Below are 24,274 nucleotides of genomic sequence, written 5' to 3' on the forward strand. Positions count from 1 at the left end.
ATGGAAAAGAATCTACTGTTTCTCTGTTGTGTATATTAGCTTTAAAAAAAACCAGATCTGTGATTTCACTGAGGTAGCAATCTCCCAATGAAGAAATTTCTCCTATCAGAGCAGATTTCTGAAATTTTGAGTCTTATATGGTTAAAGGCTTGCTTAGGGTCATACAACCAGGATGAGTAGTGGGTGGGCTTTGAAGCTTGGTCTTTTCTGACTTCCCGGTCCAGCTCTCTAGCTTCAACCTCTTTTGTGACATACTTTCGTGATCTTCTGATCCATTCTGGTTTCAGTTCAACTTTGTCCAGGGTCATTAGGAGCACTGTATTTCACTGATATTCTAAACACATATATATATTCTATCAGTAGGGGGCAGCAGCAAAACATAGAAGTATAGAAGTTGTTAGGAACCTGCTTTAGCTTTGAAAGGGACCTTGGAGAACAGTGAGTCCAGCCCTCCTCTTATTACAGAGGAGAAATTGAAACCCTTTCCTTTTTTTTTTTTTTTTTTTTTTTTTTCTTTATCCCTCCTTTCTTTTTTTTCTCCTCCTTTTTTTCTTTATCCCTCCTGTAACGTCTCTTTCATTTCTATCTTTTTTTGCTTTGTTAGGGGTAGGAAACACCATTTTATTTATGCCTTTCCCTCCTCCCCAGCTGACTTTTATTTTAGTTTTACAACCATGGTCCTCTAAGATCATTGAGATGATAGTCAAGACCCCTGGTTTCCAGTTTTCACTGTTCCTTAAAAATAAATGTGCCTTTGAACAAGTTATTTTTTTTCTAAATCTTGTTTTGGCCAAGTCATCATTTTCTTCTGTATAAGATAGCAGGGTTGGATTAGGGGACCCCCAAAATGCTTTCCAGCTCCAGTATTCTGTGTTATAAGGACTAGCCCTCTCCCCAGCTCTAAGATGATTTGTTTTAAAGTACCTCCTGTAGTTCTGATGTGTCATGTCTTAACTAGAGCTATCACTAGGAATTCTGACAGGATAGGGCTAGTTCACTAGGGGAGAAAGGTGCACAGAGTATCCTGGGTCAGTCACAGGTGTCTTAGTTGTGATATGCTTGGGAAGGGCAAAGAAAAAGTGGGGTACAAAGAGATCTGGTTGGACGTGATCTCAGTGGCCATGCTTGTAAGGGTGAGTGCTAGGGGTGGGACCTTTATGGTGCCATATGGCAAGGGACCAAGGGCACCTTGGCGCATTGGATAAAGCATCAGACCTGGAGTCAGGCAGACATCCTCACGAATTCAAATCTGGACTTGGATACCTACTAACTGTGTGACCCTGGGCAAGTCACTTAGTGCTGTTTGCCTTATTTCCTCATCAGTAAAATGATCTGGAGAAGGAAATAGCAAATCACTCTCGGGTCTTTGCCAAGAAAACCCCAAATGGGATCATTAGGAATCAGACACAAAGCAAACAACTAAACAATAATTGTGTGGGACCAGTGAAAACACTTGAAGCCCTGGGCTGGGAGGTTAGAGGATTTCCCCTGGATTTTGGTGCTATGGAATAATGCTTTGCTCATTACTCCCTACATACAGCTCACTCTGATTATTCTTAAAATAATTTTTTTCATTGATCAAAAATCTACTTTCCTTCCCTCCCCACTGCCCCTCTGTTCATTTTCCTGGATCGGCCATGTCCAAAAGTATGTGTTTTATTCCTCAGCAAGTTCATCATCTTGATGTCAGGAGATGGGTTAACATTGTCATCTTCTGGGATCGTGGTTGTTTACTGCCTGGTGCCGAATTCTTAGTCTCTGAAAGTTGCTTTGCTTTGAATGTTATTGTAGAAATTATTCTCTTGGTTCTGCTCACTTCACTCTGCATCATTTCATACAAGTCTCCACAGGTTTCTCTGAAACCCTCCCTTTTGTCATTCCTTACACAAACGTGTTCCACTCCCATAATTTGTTCAGTCATCTCCAGCTGATTTGCCCTGACTTTCTGTGTTCTAAGATCCCTGTCCAGCTCTAGCATTTTACATTCCATCATTCTCTGTTCTCTGTTCCCTTATAACTCAGAAATTCAGCGTTGTTCATTCTGTGAATCTCAGAAATCAACATTTTCTTCCTAAAATCAATCAAAATGAAGAGTTTGATTCACTAGTTTCCACTTTTTGTTCCCTGTGATTTCTGTTGACCTATTTACTGAAGTCATACGGTTGGTGATGCTTTATATTTGAACAGGGCTTCATGGTCTGTTAAGTGTTTTGACATTCTTTGCTTTATTTGATCTTACCAGAAAGACTGTGAAGTTGAGAGATGGGGCTTTATTATCCCCATTTTACAGATGTTAAATTCAAGGCCAGAGTTGAAGTGGTTTTCTGGGAGTTGCCCAGCTAAGAGTGGGCAGAGCCAGGACTCAAATGGGCTTTTGACCTTCAGGCCAGTGCTCTATGCTCTAGGACACCTTGCCCTTCTGTAGACAGCCCCTTTCTAGCAATCTACCTTCCCTAGCCTAGGGGCCATCATTGGTCCTGCAAGGCTGGACATGTTGGAAGAGACCTGAGCTGCTGCCAGCTCCCTTTCCATCTTTCTGGACATTTTCCAGGAGTTCCCGGTAATAAGTTTTTGAATTTGCCAATGTGGATACTGGGGAGCCTGAGATTTCAAGCTATATCTCCTCAAAGTTCTCTTGCTATTCAGAATATTTCCTGCTAAAGTTGACCCAGGTGGCATTGAGCCAAGCCACAGGTTGGCAAGGGGAGGAAGCCAGGATTTTCACATGCTTCTAGCTTCTAAGACATTCCAGTTCTGCCACTACCTCCCTGTGTGAACTTGGGCAAGTCACTTCCCCCTGTGAATTTTCAAATTCCACATTTGAAGATGAGAGAGTTGTCTTACACTTTTTTTGTGTCATGGACCCTTTGGGCAAACCCCAATGTCTCTGAATCCCTTCTTGGAAGTATGATTTTAGAGCACCAGTCCTGGAGTTAGGAGGACCTGAGTTCAAATCCGTCCTCAAACATTTAACATTGCCTGGCTATGTGACCCTGGACAAGTCACTTAACTCCAATTGCCTCAGCCCCCCCCCCCAAAAAAAGAGGTGTAACTTTAAACATACCAAATGAAACATATAGGATTACATAGGAAACCAATAGAGAAAAACAAAATTTTCTTCATAGACTCCCGAAAACTCTTTTTGGACCCAAGTTTTAAACCTTGGATTAGCTCTTTTAACCTGTGTTCTAACAGTCTTAAATTCTTTTGGCTCTGACATTGTATATTCTAGCTTGGACAGACAATATGTTTTTAAGTTCATAGGTTTATATTTAAAGAGTCTGAAGGAACTCCAGAGTCAACTTTCAATGCTTTGCTTTTCTCTTTCCTTTTTTTTTTTAACCTTTTCATTTTCTTTTTTCCCCAATAATATTTTATTTTTCCAAATGTATATAAAGATAGTTTCCAATATTCATTTTTGTAAAACTTAGAACACAGGATGTCAGCGCTGGGAGGGCCCTTAGAACCCAGGACGTCAGAGCTGGGAGGGCTTTAACTCGTATCAGATTGCTTGCTATCTTGGGGAGAGGGGATGTAAGGAAATTTGGGAGAAAAATTTAGAGCACATAATTTTACAAAAATGAATGTTGGAAACTATCTTTTTGTTGCTGTGATGCAATTCTGCCTCATTTAAACCTAATTCACTCACAAGCCAAGATATTACTCATAGTGTCATTGGTCCTCGTTGAAAATGAAGGACTATTACCATCAAGAAATACATGACAACATATGTTCTCTTGGCCCTTTCAGCTTTGAATATCTATGACTCTAAAACATGGCACTCAAGATCTTTACCTTAGCCAGAATCTAGCTTTTAAAGGCATTTCAACAAAGAATATCATCAGTCCAGAGTTCTTGACCTTTCTTGTTTGATGGATCCCTCTGGCAGTCTAGTGAAACTTGGAGATCTTCTCTCAGAACAATTTTTTTTAAAAATAGCATTTTATTTTTTCAATTACTTTTGTTCTCAGGGTCTGGCTTTGCTCATCTGTCTATTTCTTTCCCAGTATTCAAGAACCTCACTCTGAATATTGAGATCAGCCTAGCTTCAGTCTAGAAATCATATTCCTTTGAGCTTAGGAGATGGGGAGTTGGGCCCCTGAGGTTTCTCTAGGAAGAATGTAATAAGCCTCTTACTGATAAGGAAAATTCAAATTCAAGAGGGCAGATTCTTTATACTGGAGTGATGTGTAAAGTGATGTCTCAGGCTCATAAAATTGATGTAGGAGCATGACCAATGTGCTAAGAATGGGGACAGAGGTATATTGGAGATTGTGTTAGAGGAAGATGTGGCACCAGGAGTTTCAAAGGCAGAATTTAGCTTTTCTACTATTAATTCAATGGATAGTCATAACTTAGGACAAGGGTCTTAATTTCCCTCTAACTCCATTTTCTCCACCATGAGATGGAGAAGGTGATCATAAAAATCTTAATGTTTTAGAGCTAGTAGAAATTTTAGAATATCAAATGTCACAAAAAAGTGCCAGTCTGTATTAAGAAAGGAAGCTCTTCACTAGAGGTTCTTTACCCTAAGAAAATCACAGGTCTCGCCTCATTCAAGGATCTGACTGAAATAAGAGTCCAAACTATTGGGGTCTGCATTGTAAAAGCATATGATGTCAGAGCTGGGAGAGCCCTAAGAACAAGGGATGTCAGGACTTCCCAGTCCTTAGGGTCTTTAGAACTCAGGATGTCAGAGCTGGGAGGGCCCTTAGAACCTCAGGATGTCAGAGCTGGGAGGGCCCTTAGAATCTGGGATGTCAGAGCCGGGAGGGCCCTTAGAACCCCAGGATGTCAGAGCTGGGAAGATCAAGACAACAAAATAAGCAAATAGAGTGAAGTGACTTGTTCAGTCACACAGTTAGTAACTGTCCAAGGCTGGATTTGAACTCTTCACTCTAGGTCTGGTGGTCTTGCCACTTAGCTGCCCTGAAATCCTCCATGCTCCTATGTGAAGACTAAAAACCATTACATTGAATTCCCAATCCCTATATTTATGCACACATGCATTTTTGATTTCCTTCACAAGCTAATTGTACAATAATTCAGAGTCTGATTCTTTTTGTACAGCAAAATAATGTTTTGGTCATGTATACTTATTGTGTATCTAAGTTATATTTTAATATATTTAACATCTACTGGTCATCCTGCCATCTAGGGGAGGGGGTGGGGGTGGGAGGTAAGAGGTGAAAAATTGGAACAAGAGGTTTGGCAATTGTTAATCCTGTAAAGTTACCCATGTATATATCCTGTAAATAAAAGGCTATTAAATAAAAAAACAAACAAACAAACAAACAAACAAACAAAAAAAAAAAATGCTCCTATGTGAAATTAGTGAGATCTTCAAAAGGAATTCTACTGCTTTTGTCCAATTGATTAACAAGCATTTATTAAGTACTGACTGTGTGCCAGACACCGTTACTACAATCTCTGACCTTAAAGAGTTCACATTCTATTGTTATTCTATTGGGGTTGCTCTATGTTATATAGAACACAGATGTCTCCCGGGCTTCATCCATCCCTGCTAGCTATTATCCCATACATTCTGTCCCTTTCCTGGCTAAATTCCCTAAGAAGACCTTCTACAGTAGGCACCTCCATATCCTTCCTTCTTACACTTTTCTGAATCTCTGCAATCTGGCTTCCAGCTTCATCTTTCAAATGAGACTGTTCCCTGCGGAATGACCAGTGATTTCTTCCTTGTGAAATCCAACCGCCTTTTTTCTGTTCTCATCTTTCTTTTTCTGGCTGCAGCTTCTGACCACTGACAACCTTTTCTGCTTGATGCTCACTTCCTCTAGGATGTTTTCCCTTAGTTCTCTTCCTGCCAGTCTGATCCCTCCTTCTTGGTCACTGAATAGCACATTTATTAAGCATCTACTATATATTTATTAAGTACCTATTATGCACCAGGCACTATGCTAAGCACTGAGATACAATATAAGGCAAAAGACACCTGCTCTCCAGGAGTTTGCAATCTAATGGGGGAGACAACTGTGTACAAACAAGCTACAGACAGGGTCAATAGGAAAGAATTAAGAGGAGGAAGACAATGGAATCAGGAGGATTTGGGAGAAACTTCCTGGAGAATATGAGGTTTTAGCTGAAATTTTGAAGGAAGCCAAGAGGTGAAAATGAGGGAGAATTTCATTCCAGATATGAAGGACAGTTAGAGAAAATGTCCAGATTTTGGATATGGAGCACTTTGTGGGAGGAACCGCAAGGAGGCTGGCTGCCTTCACTAGATCAGAAAAGTACATGGGCGTACATAGAGCATGGATCTATTGTCTCCCACCTCTTCCACCCCCAACCTCAATAGAATGTGAAGTCTTTGAAGGTAGAGGCTGTTTCATCTTTGTTTTCCCAGCGGTTAGCATGGTGTCTGGAATACAGTAGGTGCTTAATAAATGCTTATTAATCAATTGTTTTAATCAATTAATCAAATTAGCAGAATTTCTTTTGACGTTACCACTGATTTCACAAGGGAGCATGCAGATGAGGATTTGAGGGCATTTAGATGTCCAAGTAGATAGAGCACCAGATCTGGGGTAAAGAAGACTCATGTATGTGAATTCAAACCCAGCCTCAGACACTTACTATGTGGCTCTGGGCAAGTCACTTTATCGTGTTTGCCTCAGTTTCTTCATCTGTAAAATGAGCTGGAGAAGGAAATGGCCAACCACTCCAATATCTTTGCTAAGAAAACCCCAAATAGGGTCATGAAAAGTTGGACACAATTGAGAAAACAGTTGAAAAACAACACTGGGATGGAGAATGTTACCAATGTGGGAGATGGGGGTGGGGTGGTTCTATTGACTGTCATCTTCATAAATGCTCAACATACCAGGATTGTTTAATCTTTTGTAAAATGACCCAGTGTTAATAACTGTTTACTTATTAACCTGCTAACACACCCCACAATCTCAGGGGAATTGCAATGAGAGAAAGATAACTGGTGTACTTTCTTGAATCAGCCACATCTTTTGAGACAGTCACTCAGAAGATTTGATAATAAATAATAAACTGCATATTGAAATAAGTGGATGGGAACCAGCTGCTCTGTGAAGCATGTCCTGGCCCTGATATTACCCTCTGTGACAGGTATTGATGGCTAAACTTGTCAACAAAATGCCCTGATCCTGTCCAGACTTTTAAATCTCTTTTTGAGCCTATAATGTGTTCTTTAATTTCTTTTAAAACTTTTCTCTTAAAAAATTAATCTTACTTTGATTGACATATTTTGCTTTTTAATTATCTTTATTTTAGAATACATCCCTCTCTGTCCCTTACCTAATGAACCATCCTTTTGTAACGAAGATTTATTTTTATCTTTTTGTTCATTTTTTTGTTCATTTTTTCAGTGGTTTTTGCTTGCTGTCTTGAAAAGCAGTTCAGCAAAACTAATAAACTCATCAGATTATGTCTGACAGTGTAGTAATGCTCCACATGCATGGTCCCCTAGCTCTGAAGTTAAGGAAGGCACTTATCCCCAACTCTTCTTCAGAGCCAAACATGATCCCCCTTGGTTTTTGTAATTAGTTTCTGAAAATGGTAGGATGACTCCAAGTTTCAGCCGGGACCTTTAACAAAGAAGAGAGTGTTAAAGTGAATAAAATTGGATAAAATACATTTAACATTTATATACTGCTTGCTCTGTGCATGATAGAACACCAGGCTTGGAGTCTGGAGGAGCTGATTTCAAATCTGGCCCCAGATTACTCACTAACTGTGTGACCCTAGGCAAGTCATTTAACCCAATTTGTTTCAGTTCCCTCAACCATAAAATGCCCTAGAGAAGACAATGGTCAACAACTCCAGTATCTTTGCCAAGAAAACTCCATATGGAGTCACAGAGAGTTGGATATTATTGAAATGACTAAACAACTGCCAAGCACTTTACCAAGTGCTTAACAAATGTTATTTCATTTGATCAAGATGGTAATTGATCTAATAGACAAAGGGCAATGGACTGGGAGTCAGAAAGACTTGACTTGATATATGAATCTAGGCAGCCTCAGTTTCCACTGGGGATAATAATACTATCTCATAGTTTTGTCATGAGGGTCAAATGACACAACCTTTAAAAAAACCAAGTAACTTTAATGGTCCTTAAAAAAAAGTATTATCTACATGGACGTCATAGTCACAGAATGATAGAAACAGGAGGAAGTAGAATACAGATTATTAAAAAATATTGTACAAAGAGATGATGTAGGGGAGGCAGCTGGGTAGCATAGCAATAGAGCAATTGAACTTAGAATTAAACAAGTCCAGAGTTAGAAGCTTGCTTCTGATACTTAACTGGGCAAAGTTGGTGTTTTCACTTCACACTCATTGTTACAAACCTTAGGACAAGGGTCTTAACTTCTCTATGTGTCAGTTTCTCTCCCTCCTCCCCCTCCAAAAAAAGAACTGGTGTCAGTCTCAGTTTCCTCATCTGTAAAATGGGAATGATAAAAGCCCCAATTACACAGAGTTGTTGTAAGGATCAAAAGAGATCCAAGGATCACTAATTTAGAGCTGGAAAGGACATTAGAGATCCATTGAATTTGACCTCATTTTATAGAAAGTGAGGTCCAGAGGTTAAGTGACTTGTTCAGGGTCACACAGCTAGTATCTCAGGAAAATTTGAATTGAGATCCTGACTCCATGCGTAGTACTTTACCCAAAATAGCACACTTCACAAACGGCAAAGCTTCTTTATAAATGGTAGTTATAACCATTAGTACTAGCAAGAGTACTGGCTTGCACATCACAGGGCCTGAGTTAATAGCAGAGTCAAGCTTTTTTTAAATACCTGTGATCTTAGGCAAGTCATTTAAACTCTTTGGACCTCAGCAAGGGTGTGGCCTTGCCTCTGTTCTCTTTTGTCCATTTAAAATGCTTCAATAATTCCATTTTCTTTTTCTTATTCTTTTTGGCTACCCTGTCCCTTCCCCCGCCTCCAACCAACCAATGGAAAAAAAGAGAAAGAAAACCAAATCTGTATAGTTAGCGTTGCCCATGCACAGAAAATATAGGGCTCATTTTGTACTTTGAATCACCTGTCTGTCCTTTCCTCTCACTCTCTTCTTAACCTTCCTTATTTAGCCTTCCAGGGTCATTGCTTAGCTGGAATCACTCGCCAGAGGTGCCAGTAGCCTCTTATTTTAATGGTATATTATTTTTCCAGTTAGTTACAAGTAAATACCTTTTTTCAACATTCATTTTCTTTCTTCCTTCCTTCCTTCCTTTCTTTCTCTCTCTTTTTCTTCCTTCCTTCCTTCCTTCCTTCCTTCCTTCCTTCCTTCCTTCCTTCCTTCCTTCCTTCCTTCCTTCCTTCCTTCCTTCCTTCCTTCCTTCCTTCCTTCCCTGAGGTAATTGGGGTTAAATGACTTGCCCAGGATCACAGTTAGGAAGTGTTAAGTGTCTGAGGTCATACTTGAACTTAGGTCTTCCTGACTTCAGGGCTGATGTTCTATCCACTGCACTACCTAGCTGCTCCTCAACATTCATTTTTGTAAGATTTTGAATTCCAATTTTTTCTTTATCCCTCCTTACATCCCCCCTTTTCAAGACAGCTAGCAAACTGATATAAGTTATACATGTGGGGGGAAAATAGAACAAGAGGAAGAAACCACAAGAAAAAAAATAACAACAAAGTGAAAATATTATGCTTTGATCTACATTCAGTCTCCATAGTTCTCTCCCTGGATGTGGATGGCAGTTTTTCATTCAAAATCTTATTGGAATTGTCTTGAATCACTGTGTTGCTGAGAAGGGTCTATCATAACTGCTTATTGTACAATGTAGCTGTTATGTATACAGTGTTCTGGTTCTGCTCACTTTGTTCAGCATCATTTCATGTAAGTCTTTCCAGGCTTTTCTAAAATCAGCTGTTTATCATTTCTTATAGAACAATAATATTCCATTACATTCATATACTATAACTTATTCAGCTGTTCCCCAACTGATGGGCATCTCCTCAATTTCCAATTCCTTGCCACTACAAAAAAAGGTACCCCAATTTTTTTTTTTTGCACATGTGGGTCCTTTCCCCTTTCTTATGATTTCTTTGAGATACAAACTCAGTAGAAACACTGCTGGATCAAAGGGTATGTGCAGTTTGATAATCCTTTCACAATTCCACCAACAATGCATTAGTGTCCCATTTTTCCTACTTCTTCAACATTTATCATTTTCCCTTGTCGTCTTAGCTAATCTGATGGTTGTGAAGTGGTACCTCAGAGTTATTTTAATTTTCAGTTCTCTAATCAGAAGAGATTTAAAGCATTTTTTCATGGCTATAATTGGTTTTAATTTCTTTATCCAAAAACTGCTTGTTCATATCCTCGCCAATGATCTCTTCACAGTCAAATCCTTGCTCAGACAGCAAGACTTGCTGCCTTGAACACTGTCCTGTATAACTCTCTCTTTTCTCTAGTTTTTCATGACACTGATCTGTTCTCTTCCTGTCTGCCTACAATTAGTTTCCTTTGCTGAATCTTCAAAGTGTCCAGGAAGCTAGCCATGTGTGTTCCCCATATCTTTGTCCTGGGCCCTCTTCTCTTCTCCACGGCCAAAACCGTAGTCAGTTTTTGAAGGGGGTAGGATGGCTACAAATTTCAGCTGCTCCCAAATTTAACAAAGACAAGGGCATTAAAGCAAAATTGGATAAAAAAGAATCCTTCTTTTCATTTGGTGATTCCCTCAGTTCCTATGGATTCAATTATCATCTCTATATAGATAATTTTCAGGCCTATTTATCCAACCTTTATCTCTCTCCTGTGCCCCGACTTCATATCTCCAACTGTCACGCAAACAACTCAAACTGAAAGTCCCACTTTCCCACTAAATGTCCCTCTCTTCCTAATTTCTCTTTACTTCTTAGGGTGCCACCATCATCCAAGTCACCCAGGTTTGAAACCTAAACGTCATCCTCTACCCCTCACTCTCTTCATGTCCATTCTACCACCAAATCCTGTTGCTTCTATCTTTATAGCATCTCTCCTGTAAGTTCTGGACATTGCCATCGGCTGGACTGCCTTAACCTGATCTATAGCCTTGACCACTCATGCCTGGAATATTAGAATTTGCAGCTGGTCGGTCATTCTGGCTCAGGTCTCTCCCTGTGCCAGCTGTCAAATGGATCTTCGTTAAGGTCAGGTCTGACTATGTCTTGGGGTCTGACCATCAATATGGGATTCTCTCCTTATTGGTCTGATGAGAGCAAAGTATAATGGAATTGTCACCTTCTTTATTCTAGACATTTGATTTTTATTCTTTTCAGATTTCTGCCCTGTACATATACATCTATATTTTATTTATTTATTTCCCAGAGTCGTGGAACTGGTTTCCTTTGCCACTTCAGTTTCAGACCCAATAAAGCCAGGTCTAGGAGCTGATCCAAAAACTCCATGTTGGGGCCTGTTGGTGTGGTCATTTGTCCCCATTGCTCTTTCTGTCTCAATAATTGGCCTTCGTAGCTGCTGGAGGAGACATGCTTGTTTAAGGAAGTAACTCTCATCAATGGAGCTCTTTCTAGTTTTCCGGTTGCTCCCTTGGGGCTCCATCCTGTCTTTCACTTTTGGCACCTTCTTTTGTTTTGAACAAAAAAACAAGAGTTTTTTCTGGCTGAATCATATCCCCTGTGATGGGGAGTATGGACATGAACAGCCACTATAGCCAAGGATGGAAGTCACAGGAAGAGGAGGAGAGGAAGACTAAGGACAGGCTCTTACCATAGGTAATGTGACTTTCATGGAGAAAAGGTCAGAGGTCTAGCCCAATCTTTCATTTCTAGAGGGCAGGAAACTGAGACTCAAAGAGATGAAGTAGCTTGTTCCAGTTCACACATCAAGTAAAAATACAATCAAGATTTGAATTCAGTCTCTGCAAGTCCAGTGCTTGGGGATAAGCAGCATGTGTCCAGGAAACAACCAACTAAAGGGAATTGGAGAAGAATAATGTTCCCCCATATTTGTCTATAGTTCTCAAGTAATTTCTCCACCGAAATGAGCCAAAAGTTGGCTAAAGGTTAATATTAGATATTTTATGTATATTTCATAGATTCACAGGATGTCAGAGCTGGGAGGGCCCTTAGAGCCTGGGATGTCAGAGCTGAGAGGATCCTTTGACATTCTATGTCAGAGCTAAGTGGATCCTTAGAACACAGTAGCAGGGATGGAGCTTAGAGTAAGGATTAACAGAGCTCAGAGGGCCTTAACCCTCCCTCTCATTGCTCAATAAATCCCCTTTGTCCCATGGACACCTATCTTGTGGGAAGTCTCCAGATCTTTTAGCCCTTAAGCTTCAGTCACCAACTGATTGTCACCAACAGAGGAACTGTTGACCTAGAGCTAAAAGACATTTTTTATTATCCACCCAGGGTCTCCCAACCACTCCCCACAATGGTTCCAGATGTTTGGCTCTTCTGTTGTCTCTCAGGAAACCCAGAAGACAATCTCCATCTCATTTACCTTGCACTCCTACCACCTAAATGGCTCCACCTGCCCCATCCAACTTGCTGTAAGCTGGAGGTCAGGCCTGGATGGCTGTTAAAGTTTGTTAACAAACCATGTCTAGTTCTTCTCCCTCCCCTGAGCTAACCACACAGTGGATGCCCATCAGTTGGGAAATGGCTGAATAGGTTATGATATATGAATGTAATGGAATATTATTGTTCTATAAGAATCCTCACTACCCATAAGCCTGAAGCAGAGATCCCAGCAGGTCTCCTATACATAGCACTGTACCCTCTTCCTTCTGGCTAGATTGTAGTCTTGACTAAGGTATTGGGTATAGCTCATTCCTGCTTTATAAACTGCTGGATTAACTAAATGGAGTCCTGACTTGGGGCTTGGGCACCTATTTTCTATGCTGTCTGTTGATAAAACAGTTCTGCTCCATTTAATATATATATATATATATATATATATATATATATATATATACACGTATATATTTTTATTAAAGCTTTTTAATTTTCAAAACACATGCATGGATAATTTTTCAACATTAACCCTTGCAAAATTTTGTGTTCCAATTCCCCCCCTTCTCCTCACTCCCCTAGATGGCAAGTAATCCAATATATGTTAAATATAATAAAAATATATTAACATAAATTATTAACCCTAAACAATGATCCAGGTCCTGGTGATAGTAGGAAAAAAATGAGATAGTCCCTATCTCCAATGTAGGAAAACTTTTTAAATAATGAATAATAGCATATCTATATAACTCATTGGGACAGCTAAATGATGCAGCAAATGGAGCGCTGGGTTTGGAGAAGATACATCTTCCTGAATAAAAGTCCAACTTCACTTAGTAGCTGTGTGACTCTGGACAAATCACCTAGCCCTGTTTGCCTCAGTTTCCCTATCTGTAAAATGAGCTGGAGAAGGAAATCGCAAACCATCACAGGATCATTGTCAAGAAAACCCCAAATGGAGAGTTGGACACAACTGAAAAATGATTGAATGGCTACACAACTCTTAAACTGAGGTCCAGGGAAGCCAATTGACTTGTTCTAGTTCACCTGGCTAGTCACACAGGAGGTAGCGGCAGAATCCTGCTTAGGCAAGATGCCAAGTGCTGTCCCTCTCCCCACCCCGGCCTTCCCCAGCCCCTCTAAATTCTAGTGCTCTCCTTCTTTTAAGTATTTCCTATTATCCTGTATACAGATTGCATAGACATTTATTTGCTTATTGTCTTCCCCATTACATTGCAAGCTCTTTGAGGGGAGGGCAGCAACTATCTTTTGCTTCTTTTTGTATCCCTAGTATTTAGTAGATGCTTAATCCATATTTATTAACTGCCTGACCCTGGCTCCAAAATCTAGTTCTTTCTACTGCCCTAAGCTGCACTGCAATCCCATCACTTCTTTCAACAATTATTGTGTTTGTGACTTTTTAGCCCATCATTTCTTCTCTCAGAACTTATTCTCCTCTCCACACCAGCTCTCCCAAACTTTTTCATCCCTTCTTAAACCTTCTATGGTTCCCTTATCTCCTCCATTTCTCTTAGTTGAGAATTTTGCCCCATAACTTACAGGGAAAAAAATGAGTCCATTTGCTGTGAGCTCCCTCTTCTCTGATCTCCCTTATCTCCCAGCACTCTTGATGCCCTCTGCCACAATCTCCATCCAGGCCAAATTGGTCTGTTAAGTAATAATTCAGGAAGTAGTTCATGAACATCTCCCTAGGACTAGCTGACAAGAGGGTAGAATCTCTCCACTGGTCTTTAAGATCTCTATGATTTAGAAAATACTCTTGTTTGAACAAGGATCTAATTTGAAGTCCATGAAGTTTTTTCTTTTTAAATACTTTGACAACTCTGTTTTAATATAATTTATTTCCTCTGTAATCCTCTGTATTTTATTTTATTTAAAAACACTGTTTTGAAAAGAGGTCTCCAGGTTCTACCAGACGGCCAAACCTGATGGAGGTAGAGAGGGAGCACGTGACAGACAAAAAGAAGGAAAGTTGTAGTATTTGAACTCCTAGGACCCCGATTCTGCTTCTTGTGTCTGGGTGCATTTGTGTATATCTTCTCAGAATCCGTTTCCTTCAAGGTTCAGGCCATATGGTACCCAGGAAAGAGCCCTGATTTTGGAGTCAGGGGACTCCCATTCAAATCCCAACTTATTCATTTTCTGCCTATGTGCCCTTGATTTTTTCTGGCCTCTTTCTTTTCTTTTCTTTTTTTTTTTTATTTAACTCTTTTTTTTTTTTTAATTTAATAGCCTTTTATTTACAGGATATATGCATGGGTAACTTTATAGCATTAACAATTGCCAAACCTCTTGTTCCAATTTTTTACCTCTTACCCCCCCACCCCCTCCCCTAGATGGCAGGATGACCAGTAGATGTTAAATATATTAAAATATAAATTAGATACACAATAAGTATACATGACCAAAACGTTATTTTGCTGTACAAAAAGAATCAGACTCTGAAATATTGTACAATTGGCTTGTGAAGGAAATCAAAAATGCAGGTGTGCATAAATATAGGGATTGGGAATTCAGTGTAATGGTTTTTAGTCTTCTCCCAGAGTTCTTTCTCTGGGCGTAGCTGGTTCAGTTCATTACTGCTCCATTGGAAATGATTTGGTTGATCTTGTTGCTGAGGATGGCCAGGTCCATCAGAACTGGTCATCATATAGTATTGTTGTTGAAGTATATAATGATCTCCTGGTCCTGCTCATTTCACTCAGCATCAGTTCGTGTAAGTCTCTCCAGGCCTTTCTGAAATTATCCTGTTGGTCATTTCTTACAGAACAGTAATATTCCATAATATTCATATACCACAATTTATTCAGCCATTCTCCAACTGATGGACATCCATTCAGTTTCCAGTTTCTAGCCACTACAAAAAGGGCTGCCACAAACATTCGTGCACATACAGGTCCCTTTCCCTTCTTTATAATCTCTTTGGGATATAATCCCAGTAGTAACACTGCTGGATCAAAGGGTATGCACAGTTTGATAACTTTTTGAGCATAGTTCCAAACTACTCTCCAAAATGGCTGGATTCGTTCACAACTCCACCAACAATGCATCAATGTCCCAGTTTTCCTGCATCCCCTCCAACAATCATCATTATTTTTTCTTGTCATTTTAGCCAATCTGACAGGTGTGTAGTGGTGTCTTAGAGTTGTCTTAATTTGCATTTCTCTGATTAATAATGACTTGGAGCATCTTTTCATATGACTAGAAATAGTTTCAATTTCTTCATCTGAGAATTGTCTGTTCATATCCTTTGACCATTTTTCAATTGGAGAATGGCTTGATTTTTTATAAATTAGAGTTAATTCTCTATATATTTTGGAAATGAGGCCTTTATCAGAACCTCTGACTGTAAAAATATTTTCCCAGTTTATTGCTTCCCTTCTAATTTTGTCTGGATTAGTTTTGTTTGTACAAAAACTTTTCAGTTTGGTATAATCGAAATTTTCTATTTTGTGATCAGTAATGATCTCTAGTTCTTCTTTGGTCATAACGATCTGGCCTCTTTCTTATGTGGAAAAGAGGAGGTTGCATCTGCTGGCCTCTGAGATCCTTTTCTGCTCTATATTCACAATATCGGTGTCCCTTCTTCCCTGGTGCCTTCTCTGATGTCCCCCAAGCATCTTCTCCATCTTCAGAATTTCTGAGAGCATTTTCCCTGGACCTCTCCTTAGCTCTTATCACATTCATCCTCATATCTATCCTATTTCCTAACATTCTAAGTAAAATGCAAACTCTGCATGTTTTGAATCTTTGGACCTGCAAAGTCTTTGTGCAATAAGGATCTTAAGTGTCAGCAGAAGATTTTAGTATTTGTTAAATTAAATAAGGATCTGGAGGGTAGAGATATGCAATAGATAGGGGGAAAGGCCCTGCTAGCATGCCATGTGCTGCCCCAAAACCTGGCAATTGTTAGCTGAGAAGCTTCAAATATCCAAAGGGCTGATGTGGAAGACAAATCAGCTCCAGGAGGTGGAACTGGGAAGGGTGTGGGAAGTTCCAAAGTAGGTTGATTTGGACTTGATGTTGGGAATGGCTTCCAGATAATGGGAGCAATGTCCTAAAGTAGAAGAGGATTCTGGGATAGAACAAGGGGTTTTTCCCCTTGTTTTTCACTGGGGGTCTTCAGGCAAAGACTGAGTGACCAGTTACCCCAGTATGTTATACTGAAGACACATGTTCAGGTTCTATGAGTCAGACTATTTGATCTATGAAGTAATATTCAACACTGAGCTTCTATGATTTTTTTAAACTGTATTTAATTTTTTAAAAAAATTCTCTGATGGTACATAGAAGGTACTTGGTAAACACCACGCCTTAAATGAATGACCTCCGGACTTGAAATTAGGAAAACTTCAATCTGAATCCAGCCTCAGAGAACTATGAGTTACCATGACCCTGGACAAGTCACTTAACTAGGTCTGATTCAATTTCTTCATCTTCTGAATAAGAATAATAATAGGACCTACTTCTCAGGATCATTGTGAGGATCAAATGAGAAAGTGGATTGGAAGGAACTTTACAGAACTTGTAGTCCTATAAATGTCAACTATTTCCATTAAAAAAATTTGAATATTTATATCTTTTGTATTCCTATCCCCTATGTTTCTTAGTGTAACCTTTTCTCCTCCTACCAAGAGAGGCATCCTATAAAATGGAGAATAAGAAAAAAGAGGAAAAACATTTAGTAAAACTATTTAGGATATTGGGGAGGGGGAAATGAGATCTGTAGTATTCCACACCCAGAGAACCTCATCTTGGCAAAGAAAGGGAGGTAGGGAGGTACCTTCTTCTGATTCTTCTTTGGGACCAAGCTGGATTTTGTTTAGTCATTTGAGTCCTGTAGACTTTTGTGACCTCATCTGGAGTTTCCTTTTCCAGCTCATTTTACAAATGGGGAAATGGAGGCAAGCAGAATAAAGTGACTTGGCTGGGATCACACAGCCAGTAAGTGTGTGAGGCTGGATTTCAACGCAGGTCTTGTGACATCAGGCTTTGGCACTCTATCCTCTGTACCACCGAGTTGTAGTTATTTCTGTAAAGTGCTGTTGTCATCAGTTGTATAACTATGAAGGTACTTCTGCAGGAAATCATTCATAAGAGAATGTCTTTTCCCACTCACTTCCCCTCATGAACTTCATCAGGGTCTCCAGAAATTCAAGATCACATTAATCCTGAGACTCAGATCTGCTTTATATCCCCTGCTCCTGGACTTCTACCACCCCAACTGGAGAGATAGAGAGTGGACTTCCACCTGATCCCCCCAGATTCTCCATTTAAGGAGGTCTCTAGAGCATCCTTCTCATGATTTTCATGCTGACTAGACTCCTCCTGACCTCATCGTCCCACTCCCTCTCTCTTTCAGAAATTTTTTTATGGTGATTGCCCCCATTAGACTGTATTCTCTTGGAGAGCAAAAACTGTTTTTGCCTACCTCCAGCACTTAGTTCAGTGCATGGCACATAGTAGGTACTTAACAAATGTTTGTTGACTGACATAAGATATCATCCTTACCCTCAAGGATATTATAGCCCAATTGGAGAGATGATGCATGTATATAAATCATGTCAAGAGGCAGAAATAGAGGTAGAGTCAGGGAAGGGACGTTGGAGGCACTGGAAAAGGTGCTGAGTGAGGGCTTGCCAATTGATGGACAGATAACCCAATTTATTGAGACTTAGGGAGAAGAGAGTAATAGGAGTTAGTGAGAACTCGCCTTAAGGATTTACAGGTGCTCTCTCCTCACAACAAACCTGTAAGGCCTCTGTGCTCCAGAGACTTCTCCAGTTCTCTAGAGACCTTTCATTGACCCGACCCATCTTTTCTAGACCAGACCAGCCTCTGCCTACTGTGAGATGGCTATACTGAATGTTGCCCACTGCTATCATGGCGGACTTTGGAGGACGGGCCCTACACCACACTCAATGGCTCTTTCTCTAGCCAGCGATGTTCTGTCTGGATTCATTCTCAATTATTTACATATTCTTACCCTATTTCATATGCTCCCTTTTCAGTGATTCTAAACCCTGACTACAAAAGTATAAACCTTGTTCCCATTCCCAACTGCCCTCTCCCTCACTCCCATCTGGCTCAACCCAACCCCACAAAGGTCCCGATCCCCATCTGCCCACCCTTCCACTGTGCTCTCTGGAATATCCATTCAGTCATTAACAAACTTGCTTTGATCTTGAAATTTTCCATTCCTATTCTTTCCATCTCATGGTGTTCACTTTATCCAGATCCTTCCTGATGACACAGCTTTCCTGGACACACTTTCCAAAGTTGATTTCACTTTCCCTCTTATCCCTAACCTCACAGTCATGATTCAAGAGTTGGAATACTACTCACTTCACATTGCCATATATTCTCCCTTTACTCCCACCACTGAGCAACTGCTTCTTTTTTGAGTGTCACAATTTTCAAATTTCTCAACTGATATTATCTCCCAACCACCTCCACCCTGGGACATTCTCCTTTCTTCTGTGAATTCAGTGTCTGGCTTTTCCTTCCTCCCAACTCTTGTGCTTAATGTTAATATTGAAGAAGATATCAACATGTATTAATATTCCATCTCAAGTATTCCAACTTTCCAGTTGTTCAATCTACTTCATCCCCATGATCTACTTATGCTTCATCTCAGTTACACACAGAAATTGTTGTACCCTTGTTCTCTCTCTCGCTTATACGTTTTCTTCTATGCTCATGAAATCCCAAATTTCTTCATTTGATCATAATCATAATCATAAAATTATTCCATCTTCCCCTCTGCCTTGTGATACCTAATCCTGTTCTTCCTCCTCACTATGACTTCTGATTCCTCTACCCCTCAATTCATTACACTGTCCACTCTTCCTTATCTCCACACCTTGGTGACTAGAATCATTACACATTTATGTTACATAATCTTAACTGGACCTTCATTGCAGCAAGACAATCCTTGCTACTACTAATTTACCTGTAATTTATTCCCTTCTCACTCTCTATGACATTTCAGAATCTTTTCATTCCTGCTCAAGTCTCCCACATCATTCTTTGTCTCTCCCTCTCAGCTGAGGACTTTATGTCATAACTTCTGGAAAAACTGTGGCCATTGGGTGAGAACTTCCTTGTCTTCCATCCTCTTCATCACTTTTCTATCTCTTCCTTCATCCTTCTTGTTGCTAATGAAGAGGTGGCCCTTCATCTTGCCAAGATAAAACCCTTTTCATACATCCTTGGATCCTGTCCTTTCTCATTTTCTCAAGTAGGTTGCCCCTTCTATCCTTCAGATCTTTCACTATCTACTAACTCCTTCCCTGCAGCCTACAGATCATGCCCATATCTCTCTCATCCTTAAAAGTACTCCTTTCTTGCCCACCATTCCCCCTCCCCAACTACTGTCCTATAACTCTTCTTTACTTTCCTTTAGAAAGAGGACTACAATCCATTTCTCCACTTTCTTCATTCTCATATGATTTTTAAAATCCAATATATGCACACATATTTATACAATTATCTTTTAGCACAAGGAAAACCAAATCAAACAGGAAAAAATGAGAAAGAAAATAAAATGCAAGCAAACAACAGGAAGAGTGAAAATGCTACATTGTGAAACACACTTAGTCCCCACAGTTCTCTCTCTGGGTGCAGATGGCTCTCTTCATCACAAGATCATTGGAACTGGCCTGAATCACTTCATTGTTGAAGAGAGCCACGTCCATCAGAATTGATCCTCATATAGTCTTCTTGTTGCTGTGTATAATGATCTCTGGTCCTGCTCATTTCACTCAGCATCAGTTCGTGTAAGTCTCTCCAGGCCTTTCTGAAATCATCCTGCTGGTCATTTCTTACAGAACAATGATGGAATAATATTCCATCACATTCATGTACCATAACTTATTCAGCCATTCACTAACTGATGGGCATCCACTCAGGTTCCAGTTCCTTGAAACTAAAAAAAGGGCTTTCAAGGCAATTAGGTGGTGCAGTGGATAGAGCACCAGCCTTGAAGCCCTGAGTTTAAATCTGGTCTCAGAACTTAATACTTCCTAGCTGTGTGACCCTGGGAAAGTCTCTTAACCCCAATTGCCTCAGCAAAAAAAAAAAAAAGAAAAGAAAAGAAAAGAAAAAAGAAAAAAGAAAAAAGAAAAAGGGCTGCCATAAACATTTCTGTACATGTGGGTTCCTTTCCCTCCTTTAATATCTCTTTAGGATACAAGCTCAGGGGAGACACTGCTGGATCAAAGGGTATGCACAGTTTGAAAGCCCTTTGGGCTTTAACATTCTGTCTAAAGATATCTTTTAGCAATACCATCCTATCCTAGCCCGAATTGCTCTCCAGAATGGCTGGATCCATTCACAACTGCACCAACAATGTATTAGTGTCCTAGTTTTCCCACATCCCCTCCAACATTTGCCATTATCTTTCCTAGTCATCTTATCCAATCTGATTTTTAACCTGCTGGCTTCTAACCTCATTATCAGACTGAACTCACTCTCTCCTAAGTCACCAATTATCTCTTAATTATTATATCTCATGGCCTTTTCTCATGTCTGCCTCATCATTCTTGACCTCTCTGCAACCTTTGACATTGTGAAGCTTCCTTTCCCTGCCAGGTACTTGCTCCTCTCTAGGTTTCTGTGATACAAGTGTCTTGGTTATCCATCAGTTATCTATCAGCACAATAATGCTCTCCTACTTGTCTGACAGCTTCTTCTCCATCATACCCACTAATCATGGCAGTCTGAAGACTCTGTCCTGGACTCTCCTCTTTTCCTTTTATGGTATCCTTTTCATCTCATATGCTCCTATGGGCTAAATTATTATTTCTATGTAAATAATTCCTAGATCTATACATTTACTCCTAGCCTCTGCCCTATGAGCAACTAGGTAGTATAGTGGATAAAGTACTGGGGCTTGGAGTTGGGAAGACCAGAATTCAAATCTAGTCTCAGACACTTACTAGTTATATGATTCTAGACAGTCACTTAAGTCTGTTTGCCTTAGTTTCTTCATCTGTAAAATGAGCTGGAATAGAAAATGGAAAACAATTTTCTTTCTCAAGAAAATCCCAAATGGGGTCACAAAGAGTAAGACATGGCTGAAACAACTGAGCAACAGTTTTTCTAATAAGTTACAGTCTCAAATTACCAACCAATTACTTATTGGACATCTTGAACTGGATGTTCTATAGACACCTCAAATTCAACATGTTCCAGACAAAATTCATTATATCCTTCTCTCACAACCTCTTTCCAAACTTTCTATTACTGCTAAATCCATTGCCATCCTTCCAGTTCCCCAGGCTAGGGATCATCCTAAGTTCCTCACTCTTCTCTCTCTTCTCCAATCTGTTGCCAAGTCTTGCTGTTTCTACCTTTACAATACCTCTCATTGTCTGTCCTCTTCTTTTCATGTAAACAGCCACTATCCTGGGGCAAACTGTCTTTATCTTCCATGTCCCCATTACCTCCTGTCTGCTTCCGATTTTTTTTCTGCTCTAGTCCATCCTTCATTCAACTGCCAAACTCATCTTTCTAGAGCTCAGAGCCAACCATATCAATCCCCTCCTCAATAAACTCCATGGCTCCTTATCACCTCCAGGATTGAAAAGAAAATCCTCAGTTTGGCTTTTAAATCCTTTCAATATCTGTTCCTTCCAATCTTTCAGTCTTTTTTACATTTTACTCTCCTCCCCACATCCTCCCATCCAGGGACATTGATCTTTGGGTTCTTTTTTGACTGACTGTTCTCCATGCACAGAATGTTTTTCTCTGGGCTTCTCAAGTCTCTCTTGAGGTTCAATTCAAATCTCACTTAACCCTCTCAGATTACACCCCTCCCCATTTACACTGCATATTCTTGTACAGTGGTTTGCATTGTTGCCTCCCCATTAGAATGTGAATGCTTTGAAAACAGGTTTTTAATTTCTTTGTATCCTCAGTGTCTAACACAATGCCTGGCATAGAGTAAGTACTTAATAAATGTTTATTGATTGATTGATTGTGGAGAACCTTGAAGACAAGATTAAGGTTGTTAGTCATTCAGAAATGGGGAGCCACAGAAAGCTTCTGAGCACAAGAGTGATGTCATTATAGACATTTCTCTTACTTCTAAACATTCACACTAAACACTGCCAATACAGAACTCCTCTTAGTAAATAGCCTGGAAGTTTAAATAGAAGCCTGCTGAATTGGAATAGGAGGAATATTCCAAGACTTTCATGCAATCTCCTGGCTTGCACATCCTATTCTGTTGGGTACCCAAAGGGAGGGGTAACCAGTTTCACAGATAGTCTGGGCTGTATAACATGACCAAGGACCCTTATAAAGGTGACGTATATGGTGATGGGAAAGGGATAGTGGTGATATTCTCTCTCATCTCAAGATGCAATTTGATCATCCCCATTGTAGCGGACAGCAGGTAGGACTCTGGGCACTGGGAGAAGGGTATAGTAGTGATAGGGTGGGAATTGTAGTAGTGGCGTGAAGTTCTGTTGGGGGAAAAACAGTTGACCCTCTAAATTTCAATGCCTTGAGGCAAAGTTCCACCTGTTTCAGCCTAGTTATAGACATGCCCTTTTATAAAATGAAGAGTTGCTTTAGGTGATCTCTAATATCTTCTAACTTTAACATTCTGTCTAAAGATCTCTTTTAGCTCTAACGCTATCCTAGCACTTTATGTTCTGAGGTTCTTTCCAAATCAGACATTTGGTGTTCTAAGTTCCCTTCCTGCCTAATAGATGGTTCCCTCTCTCCCCTCCCCATTCCTCCCACAATCCCCACATGCTTGCATTCTTTGGTTCTTGCAGCAGACATCAGAATCACTAGTTACAGTTAAAGAGATGGGAAACCCGAAGCCCAGATATCAATGCCACTTGCCCACAGAGAGTGAATAGCAGCGCTGAGAATAGAACCCAGGCTTCCTAATTCCCAATCCAGGGCTCTTTGGGAAGTGTCACCCTTAACAGGCAAAAAGGCATTTGGAGAAATGGGCAGAAGCTGGGACTTTTGATGTACTTGGCAATGCACTCAGTGAGCATTCTCACCCAGAAGCAGAAGGGCAACAGAGGGGACTGGAATGAGCAGTGTCTGGTACCCAGCTGGCACTTAATAAATGCTTGATTGATGATCAATCGGTTGACTGATTGACAGATATTCCTTTTCTCTTTCTCCCCAGGATGAAAACCCAGGTCCAGGTTTCTACAATGTCATTCATCAATCTCCAGAGTTCAACAGTGTCTCACTATCAAAGAAAGGAACAGGATGTTTTCCTTCTGTGGTGAGACAAACCTTCTTTTTCTTTTTTTTTTTTTTTTTTTTTTGGTGGTTTATTTCATTCCTTCTTCCTTCTCAGCCAGAAACCAGAACACCATCATTACTGGCTTCCTGTGTCTTTTATTATCTCCTTCCTTCCCATTAATGAGGCTGCACATCTGTTTAGGTGCTTTTCTGTCTACCCAGGACTTTCACACCAATTACCTCATTTGGAGCTTACGACACCCTTCTAGGTAATGAGAATAGCAACAATAATAGTAATAATCATGATGATGATAATAACAGTTAACATTTATGCAGAAAACTTTAAAGTTTATAAAACACTTTCCATGGATTATCTCATTTGATCTTCACCTCCAATCCTGAGAGTCAGGTGCTATTATCTCCTCCATTTTACAAACGAGAAATCTGGAAGTTAAATGAATGGCTCAAGATCCCACAGGTAATGAGGATAGGAGGTAGGATTTGCATCCAGGCTTTCTTGGCCCCTGCCACTTGGGTATTGATCATTTTGGACTGAAAATATGGAAA

At 40.1% G+C, this 24,274-nt stretch overlaps 1 protein-coding gene across 1 annotated transcript in view; it reads left to right on the top strand.

The window, feature by feature from the left end:
• The window catches only part of STPG1 (sperm tail PG-rich repeat containing 1), a 91,712-nt gene that overhangs the window by 20,636 nt on the left and 46,802 nt on the right, over positions 1-24,274 (top strand). The window contains exon 4 of the mRNA XM_031962593.1: positions 23,646-23,747. Within this exon, the coding sequence (XP_031818453.1) occupies positions 23,646-23,747 (102 nt within the window). The remainder of the gene's footprint in view (positions 1-23,645; positions 23,748-24,274) is intronic.

Source organism: Sarcophilus harrisii, chromosome 3, assembly GCF_902635505.1.
Source record: "Sarcophilus harrisii chromosome 3, mSarHar1.11, whole genome shotgun sequence".
NCBI classification, from domain to species: domain Eukaryota; kingdom Metazoa; phylum Chordata; class Mammalia; order Dasyuromorphia; family Dasyuridae; genus Sarcophilus; species Sarcophilus harrisii.